Source organism: Carya illinoinensis, chromosome 11 (genome assembly GCF_018687715.1).
Source record: "Carya illinoinensis cultivar Pawnee chromosome 11, C.illinoinensisPawnee_v1, whole genome shotgun sequence".
Classification (NCBI taxonomy): Eukaryota; Viridiplantae; Streptophyta; class Magnoliopsida; order Fagales; family Juglandaceae; genus Carya; species Carya illinoinensis.
In genome coordinates, this window is record NC_056762.1 from 10,762,718 (window position 1) to 10,778,175 (window position 15,458).

Here is a 15,458-nt window from a genome sequence, read left to right on the forward strand (position 1 = left end):
AACATCTTAATTCAAATTATTTTATTACTATTCACAAATCATTTTACTACCATTCATAGAACTATGAGATATTTAATATATACCATAGTGTAATTAACTTCTATTCCTTATAATTAAATGAAAATATATATATATATATATAAAATCAGGATGTGATATCAAATGGATTTTTTCACCTTCCAAATAAGAACTATCACCTTAACTTTTTCATCGTAACTAAAATATCACCCACACAGAATCAAACTTTATAATTATTTTTTTATTTTTAAAAAATTAATGGTGGCTGTCAACGACCAGATTCTGACGACCGACCACCAGATTCCTGCGACAGAAGTTGGAGAAAGTGAAATGATACAGATTGAACAAAGTAATTGGAGAAGTACGAAACAGATTAATATTAAAAGAACTCTTTACCTCGCTCCATGCTTGGGGTTCAAGTCTCACTACAGTAATATTACATAGAAATCACTTAAATTATTACATATGATCCTACTCATGTTTCCTACTGAAAAAGATACAAGGAATAAACTCAACTTTAAGATACATTGCAATGCCAATTGTCACATGAAACAAAAAACTGCATATCAAAAAGAATTTTCTTTCTGAATACTGTCCTATGCTTGGTACATCATGTTACAGCTAAAGCTGAACAGAACAAAAGAAAGCCTTCTGATGATTTTTACTACAATAATCTTGAAACGTTATGTGGTTAGGGAACAACAAAAAGTCAAGGGTCACGACACAAAAGGCCCTTAATATAAAGGCGGGAGGGAACCACTTACAGTAGAACTAGGTTGAAGTATGTAAGGTTATCATACAACATCCATTCACATTTGAAGTACACCCACCAGCATCTCAACCATCCCTATGAGTACTCTCCACTTGTGTTGATTTGAACAAAATTCAATTTGGAACTTTCTGTCTTGGGTGAGTGATTATATGAAGTGCATCACTACTGGTAAGCAAAGCATCATGTATTGGCATCATCTTGAGGTTGGTGTGCATTGGTAGTATTGGAATCATCTTGAGGTGGGTGTGCGTTGACAATCTCAATAACCTTACGGTAGAAACCCCATGATAGGTTTGATTCTGTAATGGCACGTTGACCAAAAGGATTCTCCTGAACATATTTCTGAACATTCTTGGCCATAGCTAACCCTTCCATATAAACTCGAAGATCACCGCCAGGTCCTGTGGTGAAAGCAAGTGCAAAAATTGTGGCTTATTGTAAAATAATCAGAGCAAAAGTAAGATGGTGCAACACTTTACATTCCAAAATTACCAAAATGACATACCTGCAGTTCGAATTACATAGCCAACAGTATAACAAGTTCCAGTGGCAAAAACGTAAAGAACACAGGTTGGGATTAAAAATCAGCAACAATACGAAGTCATTCATTTATAACTTTTTGTTAAGTGATTGGAGAAGAGATACATATTAGGACAGAGAACTTTCACTTTCCATTAACCCAAAGTGTCTCACCTAACGACATATCTTCCACGTTCCAATATTGATATGTATGTGGAAATATTGCTGTGTTCACCTATAGCAACAAGAAGATGCAAAGATGAAAAAATATATCATTATTGGAGTATAATCCAGAGTATCAAAAACAGGCCATATTTCCCAAGTGACAGTGGGGTTGATTAGCTCACTGGATTAAGTAAAGCCTTGTATGGTGAATCATCGACCAACAATGTGTTTGCTTCATTATACTCCCCCTTTTCCCATGGAAGATTAGGCTCAAGCTTTTCCCATAGTTTTCTAAGTTCCTTCAAAATCATAGGCTTCTCTTTATTCTCAACAGTACTGAATCCGGTACTGGTACAGTGTGACTGATCCTGCCAAAAAAAAAAACCATTAGAAAATATTGCACTATATGATGACTTGCTAAAAGCCATGGTTTTTGTCAACATCATATGGATTAGATAAATCATCGGCTTTTCATCAATGGGACCCCTAGAAATTGTTTGCACCCAAGGGGTCAAACCTTAGACATAGAGGGAGCATACCACTACGACCAAGGTACTTACCATTTGAGCCAATCCATTTTAATTGGTTGCATCATTCACCAAACAAGATTGCATGACAGAAAGAACAAAAAATACACAACAAATGTTTGATGAAATTATGCTTTTTAAAAATTCCAACTTATTAAAGCAAATCACAAGTTCACAAATCGGGAGCATTTTAGAATGGTAGTAACTCTGAAAATGTTACTATGAATTTGCTGCAGCACCTGATCATAGAGGCAAAGTGAGGGAAGTAGACAAGCAGAGAGTGGACACTCCTTAAAGATTTTTAAAGTACTACAAATTTAACAAGTCTACAATCTTGAAAAAAAACGAAGTTCAGAGAGTAGGTACTGGAACTTTATGAGGCAGCCAATTACAACAAAGGAAAGTTTAATCAAATACGACAGCCATCACTTCACCTCTTATAGTACCACATTAAAATTGTGAGTGGTCGTGACTGGTGAAGGATGAACTAGAAAGGGAAACATAAAATGCAAAGCAAACTTCATACCCAGAAATTGATACAAAAACATGAAATTTAGTAACAACAAATGAAGATTTAAAACACAATTACCCAGCAGAAGAGTAACTTGTGTCTGGAAGCTCCCATAAGTATATCAATCAGCCTGTCCATGTTCCTCCTACAAAATGTTACAGTTGTTTTGATAAGTTCCCACAAAATGTTACAGTTAAGGCACAAATTCATCAATCATAAAAAATGAAGCTGATTGGATCACAGATAGACTACACATCTTCTAAAAAGAATAATTCAAACTAAAGAGGAAAAAGAGTAATCAGACAGATTGATTATTACTTGGTTCTTGATGACCAAACACCCACTACAAATCTGTCAAAACAAAACTGCAGAAAATCGTCACAAAAAGGCCTCTTAAAAACTGGGGAAAAAAGAACAGAGAGAGACAGTCAAGTTAGAATTGAGTCTTTGAATGCCAAACTCTATATTCATGCTCAGTGTCGAGTTTCACCTGCTTTGCCTGATATCATTATGTCTGCATTATACCCATTAGGAACATAAGGAACAATATCAGCAAGAAGCCCATTCAGATCAAGGATGAGAAGCTTTTTCTTAGAAGAATCCAAAAGAGATTTTTCTGATGGAGACTCCAATATTTCTGAAAATTTGTGTTCTTTGACAACAATGCCCGAATCAGTGTCATCTTCTACCACACCTAAGTCTGATGGACTGGCTTTCATCTCGGCTATCTCAACATCCATCTGCTCTAGGTGTTTGTATGAAGGATCACATCCAGATAAATTAGTTGTAGTAATACCATTACCATAAGATGCAGGTTTATCAAGCTCGTCATTTACATGAGATGTATACTGTCCTGTGATATGGTTCATATGATGCTTTCCCCCATATTTATGGTCTTTGTGGTCTTTAGGGACATCTGGCACAGAAGCATCATTCACAAAACTAATTTCACATAAATTATTTTCCAAATTCGTCATTTTGCTTCTCTCCTTGCAGTCCTTAGATGCAAGTTCACTATTCATGTAGTTAAATGAGGCACCCACGATCAATTTATCTTTCATAACCTGTTTTATGGCAGCATGCTCTCCTGAGAGTGAGGTATCTAACTTCTCCATTAACTCAGCTGTCGGTACTTCACCCAAAAGTTGGTTCATAAGCCCTTGCGTATCATCCTTGATGGATTCTAAACTATTTTGAAAGGATGTAGAGGACACTTCACTTGTCTCACTGACAGTTCTACCTCTTTTCTCCCTACTATAAGTTTTCAGATTCTTCTGGTCAAATAAAATACATTTGTTCTTTAGGTCATCATCACATTTCTCTGTGAAACCAGTATTTGCACTCTCAATAAATCCAACATGCTCTCCAAGGACGAGGGTTTTATGCTTTACATCTGCTGAGTTCATCTCTGAAACTTCAGAAACAGTGTTCTTCTCATCTTTCCCAAAATGCTTAACATTAGTGGCAACTTCTTGAAGATCACAGTCCATACCCTTAACTTCTGACCCAATATGCCTCTCATTCTGCTCCTTTCCCTCAACCTTCACTTGAGAACAACTTACTTCTGCATGAGACCCTGCCATTTCTTCTTCCAACACTAAGCACAATTTGACTGGAGACTGAAGAGATTGATCTACTTCAAGGGCAGTAGGCAATCCCCTCTCCGTTCTTCTTTTCTTTGATTCTAAATTACTTTGAGGCATTCCCGATCCTGTCATTCCACCAACAGTATCCAAAGAATCTACATAAACCACTTTCAGGACTAGTTTTCATTCAAGAAGTAACCAGCTAATGTATCACTAATCTTCACACAATGACTGTGCTTCTTAAATATGCTCCATGCTCCTCTTAAGCCCACAAACTCCATTCTGCATCGCTTACTATACTCACCACATCCATCTTTAGCTAATATTATTGGAAGCCATATATATCAATCTTTGCATTGAAGACCTTCCACTACCAGATATCATGGCATTCTTCCTTCCATCATCCACTTTTACTCCAAACAATCTCCAATCAATGTCTCCTTGCGGGCCTCTTCCCCATAGTTTAAATGCACGTACAATCTTGTTTGTATGATTCTTTTTAGTCCCTTTCTTTACAATTCCCTGCAACAGTTGTTAATATAAACAATAAGTAAGCATCATATGGTATAAAAGAAATCTAAGACTTATACAGAAGTCCTGCTTGTCAAACATATAATTAAAAACACAAGTAAAAGATCCAAGAGCATAGCTCAACATTTCTTGTAGAAAAGATTAGGGTCACGTAATAGACTGATAGAGGAAATAAGTGGAGGAAGGCATTAACCCCCAAGACCTGAGCTGGCTTCTTGTGATGAATTTATAATCAATGGGAGCACTTGTTCTCAATAATGTGTAAATTTACACGAGGACACCAATAACAATAAAAATATGAAAGCTATCTTCTGGTAAATGACACATACAGTCCAAAATAGGAAGTTATACTCAATTTTATTGTAATTTCTTATTTGAGAAGAAGAAGGCATTAGATTGTCGCAGAAGAGTAGAAAAGACAGGTCTACGTAAGTATCATCATCATAAAATACATATAAACTTCCCATTCACAAATAGAAGGGAAGTTACACATGTTATAATACCTTTGTTCGTATATAAGAAGGTGGTGAATGGGATTTGACATTATTTGGGAATGAGAAGTAGCTGCCTTTTATAATGGATTCCAAGGGGCTCGAATTATAACATTGATTGGTCCTTTTGGAGTAAGACCCCAAATGTGGCTTGGGCCTTCCTTGGGTCATTACAAATGGTATATGAATCAATTCCAACTAGAAGTGTGGGACTTAAGTCATGCCACCTATGATAGAATGGCCTAACAAGGACATCAAGGATTAAAGGGGGAGATTGTAACACCCTGAATTGTATATAGGAAAGTGGTGAATGCTTGGGTCATTACAATGTTCTCCTACCCTCCTAGCCCATAATTCAAAGAATTACCATTCTAAACTTGTAGTAGTAATCTCCTGAAATACATCAAACCAAATACAATCACCCAATTACTATAAAGCAGATTTCTAATACATATTGCTACTATTCGACATAGCAAAAGATGACTGTGTCACTGACAATAGATTACATAAGCTAATGCAATATAGACATCAGCATGGAATAGCTTCCTAATAAATGACACGTTTTATTCATAGTAAGATAAGCCACAACCCATTTTTTTTCTTTTTCTGCTTAAGAAGTAAAATACAGGATTATTCATAATAGAAGTGTACAGGATTTTTAAATAACCAGACTAGGGAAAGTTGGAAATAATTATTACATTATCTGTAACAAATTGTCAAACTATTAAGCAAAAGTAACTTGCCAGGCCTCTGAATTCTTACATAATTACACATAATAGTTGATAAATACAACCACAAATGCTCATAATCTGTTGGGTGCACAAGTCTGCGCAACATTTAAACCTACAAACTAACACAGCAGCAATACCAAGCCAATAAGATTGCTGGAGGAGTTCTGAGCTAAGCAATGGCTAAATCTTGAAATTCTAAAACTCCATAATGCTTTCTAAGCCATACTAGGGATTATCCACCTTCCATAATTCTATTTATGAATACTTGAGTTGCGGCCAAATTTTGAATTCTGTTCTGGTGATCATTCCAATTAAGGTACTGGTACGAAATATTTTGGTACCGATACGTTTCGGGATGGTCATTATATAAATAAATTATATATATATAAATAAATTATATATATATATAAATAATTATATATATAAATTACATTCTAAATCTTAAAAATACCAATATAAATATTAAAATTATAATAAAAAGTGAAAAGTTACTCAAAGCTGTTTGAAAATGAAACATAGCAAAAAGCAAAGAGATTGACGGATCAGTGGGTTTTTCATTTGTACAGAAGGTTCTTTATTTATAGGAGTATACATTGCTCGAGAAAGTTAAGAGGGTAATGGATATTTTTATTTTCAGGAGTACTTGCTCCAGAAAGCTAAGAGAGTTTATTCCAAAAAAATAAGTTAAGAGAGAGTTTTCTCGTTGCTCCTGAAAGCTAAGAGAGAGAATTAGAGAAAATTCTTTTTTGAGAGAAATTTGAGAGAGAGAGAGAGAGAGAGAGAGAGAGAGCGAGAGAAGTGACTGCTCTTTTGTAGGTGGCCATGTTTTAGCATCAGAGGAAGTTTTGGGGCTGTTTTTGAATTTTAGAAGGTGGGGGTGACTTCTTTTTCTCTTTGGTTATTTATTCCCAATAGGGTTTCAATTCTTAATGGTTATGCCTTTTGTCTGTAATTCTTGTTTGTTTACATGGAGTTAGTTCCTAAAACTTCATATTTTAACAGGTTGAGCCCTCTGTGTCTTCTTATAACATCTTTTTGTCTTGTCATCAGGTTCTTCATGAGAAGCTGTAAGAATTTCTCTTCAAAATATAAAAACTCAATCTTCATCCCAGTTTTTAATCTTGGATGCCTTCTGTTTTGTTAATCATGATTCTAGAGAATTCATAGAGAGTATTTCTTCCCCTTCCTCCCCCATCACTCTCTATTACAAACTTTTCTTCATCAATGTTTCGCACCAAAATGCTAATTTCGGCCAGAATACCGGAATGGACTGGAACATGCCGAAATGACCAGAATTTCAGCCGGTATGGAACATCCCTCTAAGCCGTGCCAGCTACTGTTCTGGCACAGAAAATTCCAGCCGTTCCGGCCAGAACAGAAATGAAAAAACTGGTTGCGGCAATTCCAAACAAAGGAAAAGGAATTACTCTAAGGAAACTCTCTTCTACAAGCTCAAGTCTCTAGGCTGAGTAACAGGATAATTTGTTACAAGCCCAAATGATGGATTCAGTAAATTCTTGCCAATAACCACCCCCGATGGATAGAAACACTAAACCAAAGGCTCGCATACAAAATAAGCAAGGAAAAAGTGCCATATTCAAATAAAGAAAAACCATGAGACTGAATTACGACGGATGCCATGAACAATATCATATTGAAAAGAGTTCATCTTCCATCAGGGGATGTGGTGCAAAAGCTCCTTTACACCATCAAATAAGAAGTTGACAGATCAACTTCCCATTATTTTATTAAAAAAAAAAAAAAAGTGAAATGCACGGGATCATTTCCCAAAAAAAAAAAGACCAGAGAAATTTTCCAATCCTCTTTAAGTTTGGTCTTTGGTTGGTTGAGCATTTCCATCTCCAACTGTCACATCTTATCACCCACTCCCATCACCTCCCTGTTTTAAAAGCCACCCCAAGTTTGACCCTCTTACTCTCCTTTTTAGTTTTTTTTTTATAAGTCTCCTTCTTAGTTAGTTGGGTATTTGGATAAAAAATGAAGCCCTTGACTGTGGAGATGTTGGTTTTGTGATTTGTTCCCGTTTTCAATTTCTAAATTTTTATGAAGTTTTATTTTCTTTTAGGATTCATGAATTCTCTGAAAGTTCAGTACGAGAAAGAAGATAGGGTAAATAAAAATGGGTACAAGGATGGTTTTGTGGTTACATATTCCCAAGGCTCAAGTAGATGCACTGTTTATGGCAGAAACTTCAGGAAGGAAATGGTAGTAAGTGTTGCAGTGATAGTTGAGCAAACTTAGTATTTTGAGACAGATGCTATCTAATAAACAATGATCAACCTAAAAGAAATTAATCTTCAAGGGTAAAAAGTATTTGCACATAGTATGGTAAAGAAATTATAGCAATCAGCTAGATCACCAAGTCAACAAATCCACCATGACTCAACGGATTCCATCACTTCAAATGATGCAAAGATATTCTTTGATGACGAGGAATCTCAGTGTGCAAATGAAACATATCTTTTATTTTGGTTAAACACGTCCAAAGCACATGGCTTAGGTAAATCATCAGCTTTTCACCGATGGGATGTGGCCCCAAGAAATTGTTTGCACCTAAGGGTTCAGACCTTAGACCTGGGAGGAGAATACTCCTAAGACAAGGGTCGTTACCACTTGAGCCAGCCCCTTGGGGTTTAATACAGAGATATTAAAAGTAAGGAATCATAGAGCAAAAAATTATTTCAAAACAAAATATTTTTAGGTCGATTGTTTAAATAGCGTACAGGTCTGCAACTCACGTACAAAGGAAGTATATAAGAGAACACACCCTACTAAATAGAATAGGAAAAACAATAAGAGTCCATAAAATCTAGAAAACTAGCAAATCAAGAGTTGTTGCAGGCAGCCATCCAACCATGATGGAAGCTGACTCTAATGGCTTTTAACTCTAATACTGTCATCTTGCCATCTTCAAAGGTTTTTGCATTGCACTCTTGTGAAATACACAACCCTAAGCATAAAGAAACAATCTTCCAAACTTCAATATAACTGCAGCTACCCAAAGGGTTTCGCTAACAACTCCAGTACCTACTGGGACATTAATCCACTCAAACCCAAAAAGATGAAAGATCAATAGTTTCAACTCCCTATCTAGCTCAAAGTGAAGCAGAAGGTGGTCGATGTATTCGCCACTCTGGATCCACATATAACGCCAACCAACCTTTTAACCTATCTCTTTGTCAAATTATCCACCATAAGAATCTTCCCAATGGCTGCTGTCCAACCAAAGAATGCTACACTTGAAGGAGCCTTGTTCCTCTGTATGCTTTTTCAAGGAAATGAACCTCCGACTTGAGGGTTGAGCACATCATAGAAGGACTTGACCTCAAAACAAAACACAAATTGCTTCTTCTTTTTTCTCTCTATAGAGTGGAACGTCAAAAAAGAAGAGCCCTTTGAAAAAACCTCTAGGGCTGGGGAGTAAAACATGGATGCCATACCTCACCCTCCAAGTTTTGGTGTTAAGTAACTCCTGGTGTGAAATCAAACCAGAATATCCGAATCTAAGCTCATCCTGAGTTCATCTTTTGACTACTAAATTGCAATTGACCAGTAAATTTGTAACATAACAAGGGGAAGCAAAGCATCGAGGACAGGCTAATTCCTAGTCATAACTAGCCTTTATCAACTAACTTTCCAAGTTTCTTTTCTAGGAATTTCTCAGCACTTGCATTCATCAGAGCAAAGTCTTATACTTATCAGGAATATAAAACGACTATCTCATTTCAAAGAAAACAGCACAAAAATTTTGAATCTCGGATCTGCCGAGACGCGTAACCGCCAAACTTTTTCTTATTTTGATTGTACTTCGTTTTAATATGCTTCAGTTCGTCTCAGCAATTAAACAGAGTATCAATGATAATGCTACGAATAGAAGAAAATGAGTCAAACCAAGAAAAACAAACATTTCCAATGATGAAATCAACACTTATAACGCTTAGTTCTGTTAGAAAAAATCCCTACGAATATCCATTTCGTAAAAATTTGGTAACTTTGCAACGAATTGAAGACAGATCCAACAATAGATAAACTAGAGCGACAACGTTAAAGGAACAGAGAGAGAGAGAGAGAGAGCACCTTGTTATGGGGATTTGATTTGAGTCGCAGGGATTGTAAGAAGAAATGCGACAGACAGAGGTCGGAAAATTAGACAACTTTTCTTTGACGTGAGTTGCTTGTGCAGTTGTGCTCGTGGATTTGCAACAGTGACGGCTGGGCTAAAAGAGAATTGTCAATGGATTATCCATATGTAAATGTTTCTAATAAATGTAACATGATTTTAAATTTTAGTTATTTTATTTACATAAATTTATATATTAGAACAGTTATTTTTTATTATATAATAATAAAAAATAATATAAGATGAATTTGATTTTGATTATTTACATCAAATTTTTACATTGAATTATTTATTTATTCATTATATTAGTAATGAGTAATTAAATAATTAAAAAATCTTTAATTTTTTTAATTATTAATTTAATTTATTTTATCATATTTTACTATTCTATCTATTATATGTTAATTATTAATCATATTCTAATTAAATTATATAGATGTTTGTGGATGTAAATGGATAGAAGAGAAAGAGAGTTATAAGCATCAAATTTGACTTTCTGTTTGCAAATTCTGTAACTCAAAATCAAATTATTTGAGTTTGCCTCATCCATTGTGAGCCGCTTTTTATCCCTAATAGTTAAAAAGTACTTTATTTTTACTTTTACAGAATCCATAGAGTCTTTTTAATGGATTATACATATGTAAATGATAATTTTGATAAATATAAGATGAATTTAGATTTTGACTATTTTATTTACATAAGTTTCCATACTAGAATAGCTATTTTTTTATTATATAACAATAAAATAATATAAGATGGATTTGACTTTAGCTATTTCATATTAAATCTCAACATTAGATTATCTATTTATTTATTATATAGTAATGAGTAATTAATAATTTAAAAAATAATTAATTTTTTTAATTATTAATTTATTTTATCATATTTTAATTATCTATTATTATTATATTCTATTTTATCATATTTTACTATTTAATTTAAAAAAACTGATGAAAGTTTGTGGATGTAGATGGAGAGAAAAGAGTGTTATAAAAATAATAAAATAAGATTTACTCTTTGTACAGTATATGTCAAATTTGATATTTTCCTTTAGAATATTATAGCTAAAAGCTACAAACTTTGCCCATAGCTAATCCATTGTAAGTTTATTTTGTATCAAATAGTCAAAAGTCCAAGTTATTTTGGATATAGAATATCCAATGAGACTGCTCTTACCGTTTAGCCGAAGTTACATTGGAATGGGCTTGTCTTGCTTATTTATACGAGTGCCCATCTTCTAGTTCCCAAACAAGTTGAATCAAGTAGGTTTTAAGGCCAGGTTTGGCAAGTGGGATAAGACACAAAATTTTTATCTGATCATTACGATTTTTTTAAATTTTTACATAAAATATAATAAATAATTTAATTTTTTTAAATTCCAATTCAACTTTTTCAAATCTCAAAATAATAATAATATTAAAAAATAATATTTTAAACTTTCATCTAAAACCAAAAATTCTCATCTCACTATCTAAAACCAATTCATTATTATCCCATAATACAAATCATTTTTATAAATGTGATACTTTTCAAATTATCTCTTAATTTTTGTAAAATAATTTTAAAAATTAATAAATAATATCACTTTATCATAATAGGATAAAAGTGGGATAGTGGTATAGTTTGTGGAATTCTTCATTACTAAATGGCCTCAATACTCTTGCAATAGATGTTTTTAAATATTTAGATGAAAATGTTGTATAGTATTAAAAATCAAACAATATAAAAAAATTATAACTAAATTTAAAAGATCATACAAAGATTTTACTCAAATCCTTGAGATAAGAAAAAAAAAATCAAGGCTTTTCCAAGATAATGCATTTTGAATAAAATGCTCTAATATTTGATGTGTGAGTATAATATTTGGAGAGGATGTAGATTCTATTAATGTCATTGTGGGTATGAAATAATTAGGATTATTTTCATTTGCTTTTCACGGTTTAAAACTAATTAGAAGGGGAATTGTGAAAAAAGAGAAGAATAAACTTTCGTACTCAATATTTTTTGAAAAATGTTACAAACATAGAGATATTACATAAAATAAATTTACAAACTGATATAGTTTCATAAAATCTATTAGATGTACTTTATAATAAAAGTAACTTTACAATCTGACATATCATATTAAGTTATATCAGTTTATGAATTTATTTTTATGTAATCTCTTTGTGACTTAAAAAAATTTTATATTTTTTTACTTGAGTAATTAGGTAGCTCAAGAATTATGTGGTTTGAACAAACTACCTTGATGGTAGCCACCCTTTTAGCTCAACCCAAATCAAGCTGCCCAAGTGTAAGTAGCTCAAGCTAGACCACCCATGGACCAGACACGTGGAGGCCAAAGATAGGCCACCCATTAGGTAGCCCAAGTCAGGCCACCACACCATGGCCCTTAGTTTTCTCAACATTTTTTAGATTTTTTATTTGAAGCATGATTTCTTAATTCCAGAAAAGAAAAAATGTTAAAAGTAAAAGAGATTTTGAACATGACAGATTTTGTATGTTGTATATTTGAAAATGAAAGCATTTAACATGAGTGAAAACTAGAATTAGGTTGTTGGTTATTGTAACGTCTGTCTTTGTGGCAAGTCCTTTAGAAAATAATTTTTTGAAAATAAACGAGAATTACAGTTCCTTTTCAATTTTCTATTCCTTCCATGCTATGATACAAAAGATTTTATGCTTATGAATAAAATATGTTTCTTAATTTAAAAAGTTACAGCGGAAAATATTAAATTTTGACTTTCACTTTATTTTCGCTGGATAATTGTATAACCATTTTGAAGGACTTTTATTTTGGTGGTTCTGTAATAAAAAATTATGGTACTTAGTTGGCTATTTTTATTAATCCACTGCGATGTTTGTTGTACACTTTTTGCATGTACACACACTTAGTACTTGTCTTTTGAAGTGTATGACCCGTTTTGTCATCATCTCGATATGACGATTCCCGCCTTTTTGTACGTGGGAGTTGGGGCGTCACAATTTCATCATCTTTATTTTAAAAGGTTTGGGTTCTAAGTTTAACCCAATTGTTGTAGCCATTAACACGTATGATAGCTTTCCATCCCTTGAGGTCGTGATCAACAAACTACGTGATTTTGAGCTCTATATATTTGCTACATGAGATGCCAATTCCCTTGTTGCTTTATATACTCAACGTGATGCTTCTTCTCCCACTTATCCTCCTAGCAACTCCTCTGGTTGTGGACGATCACAAAATCATCACAACAAAAACAAAGGAAATGGTGGCAGTGGTCATCCTCCCACTTGTGCACCTACTGGTCACACACAACACACACCATCTCAAGGAAGTGGTCATTCTTTTGGCTGCAAAGGTCGCATTACTTGCTTCTGGAGGCCCCAATCACAAGGTCAACAGTTGCCATTCACCTGACAAAGAGGCAAAACAATACCAAACATTCCTCTATGTTCAAGCTGGAGACACCTTGGAGGACACTTGGTATACCAACACTAGTGCCAACTAGCATATGGCTCTTACCACTTCTGAGGCACAATGTATAATAGTTTATACTAGAACTGAGTTTATAATGGTCAGTAACGGGTCTAATCTTCGCATTTCTACCACTGTTAATTTTGTTGTTCTACATACTTCCCTATCTATAAATAATGCTCTTGTGGTGCTTACCATTAAAAATAAATTACTCTGTTTCGCAATTTACTAATGACTAACATTGTTGTTTTTTGTTCTATCCATGGATTTTTTTTTTTTTTTATATCATGGACCTAGAGACGAATTGAGTGATGTTTAAAGGACTAGTCGAAGGTGGCTTATACCTTCTACATTCAACGCCTCATTCTTCCTCTCCAGTTGCGTTTTAAGTCCCCAAAGTTTCAGGTTCCACATGGCATGCACGTTTGGGTCATCCCAACTCAAGATTTCTTGCTTCTTTGTTTAAATGTTTACCAAATTTAAATAAAACTCTTCCTTTATGTGAAAGTTGCACTCTTGGGAAGTCTTCCAAATTACCCTTAACATCTCGTACCATGCATGCTCTCTTTTTTCTTCACACTTTACGTATGGATGTATGGGGACCAAGTTCCATTTCCTCTTATGATGGGTTCCCTTTTTATTTGGCTATAATTGATTAATTTTTTCATATACTCAGCAGTTCCCCATGACCTGAAAATCCAATGTTTTTCAAATCAATCTTGCTACAGTCAGTTGGGGAATGCAAACGTGGGGTAAGCGCGCAGACCACGTCAATTAAATAAAATAAATAAAATGACAAAAAAAAAAGAAAGAAAGACATCAGGTGGTTGTCTTCTTCATCAGTCTCTCTTCTTCGAGTGGGTCTCTCATCTTCATTTTCGAGTGGGTAGATGAAAAAGGCAAATCTTTGGGTTGAGTCGTCTTCGTGTGTAGATGAAAAAGGCAGATCATCCTCTGCTTTACAAGTTCATTGAAGAATTTGCACTGACTTTCGATGGGAACAAGTGGGGGCACAATGGCCCTTACCTAGTCTCAAGAGTTGTTTCCAAGCTGAGTGGAAGGCCTGGATTTAATTTCACTGTGTTGCTGCAATCAGCATTTTATCCAGTTGATTAGAGTCGGATTCGAAGTCTGTTTCGAGGGCCTAGAGACGAGCTGCATTCACCCAAAAAAACACCCCAGGATCCACAATTCCTTTCCTTAGCCTATTAAACCACGCTTTCGCATGAGTATTCTTGAATATATATATAAATATATATATATATATATAATCATAATCTGGATTAATAGCCATTACCCTGAACCCCTCATCTAAGAAAGGTTTCAGAACTCGACTTCCTCCTTGATTTCATTGAATTTGAGACTATGACCAAGCAAGCATTTGGGTGAGACTTAAACAAGCTTTCCATAGCCAACACTTCTCTATCACCAAATGACTTCAACGAAATCCTAGTCATAAAGAATCGAAACTTACAAGAGGCAGTAGAATTTCCAATGAAGAAATTCTCAATTCTTGGTGAAAAAGGACTGGGCCGAGCTTCGGAGGGCACACTTTTGAGCTTGCACTTGTGCTTCCGAGCTCATCTCGGCCTGGAAATCGAAGAATTGGTTATGGGTAGGATTGAAAAGCGTGATTTGCGCAAAAGGGGCGACTGGGTCTTCAAAATCACAGTTGCTTTTCTTCTTTCGTTGCATACATCACTGAAGCAAGGTCAATGGGTTCAATGGAAGAGAAATGGTGTTTGAGTAGAGGGAGGAGAAGATGAGGGGAGACGAAGAAGATGAAGAAAGGAAGAAGATGGAGAAGATAAGAGGGGAGACAAAAGGAGGAAGAATATTTTGCATGATATACGCATTGTTTCATTAAGGACACGTAGGACCCAACTGCTCGGCGACTTCCTCTCACACTTGCAGTTAGCATTTTTCTTTTCAAATACATCCAAATTTTTTACAAATGTTGGAAAATCAATTTCACACCTTCGTTAAAATTATTCAAAGTGATGGAAGTGGTG

At 34.6% G+C, this 15,458-nt stretch overlaps 1 protein-coding gene across 2 annotated transcripts; it reads right to left on the bottom strand.

Moving 5' to 3' along the window:
• Positions 1-524: 524 nt before the first annotated feature.
• On the bottom strand, positions 525-10,102 carry LOC122280958. 2 transcript variants are annotated; one of them, XM_043092113.1, is made up of 7 exons: positions 9,950-10,102; positions 3,003-4,620; positions 2,831-2,912; positions 2,591-2,657; positions 1,657-1,836; positions 1,484-1,544; positions 525-1,191 (listed from the first exon to the last, which is right to left on the bottom strand). In XM_043092113.1, the coding sequence occupies exons 2-7, from the start codon at positions 4,228-4,230 to the stop codon at positions 971-973; spliced, it is 1,839 nt and encodes a 612-aa protein (XP_042948047.1). In that variant the 5' UTR covers positions 4,231-4,620; positions 9,950-10,102; the 3' UTR covers positions 525-970. The 2 variants fall into 2 exon arrangements, with proteins under 2 accessions (XP_042948047.1, XP_042948046.1); XM_043092112.1 differs by having other exon boundaries at positions 1,657-1,842.
• Positions 10,103-15,458: the final 5,356 nt, after the last annotated feature.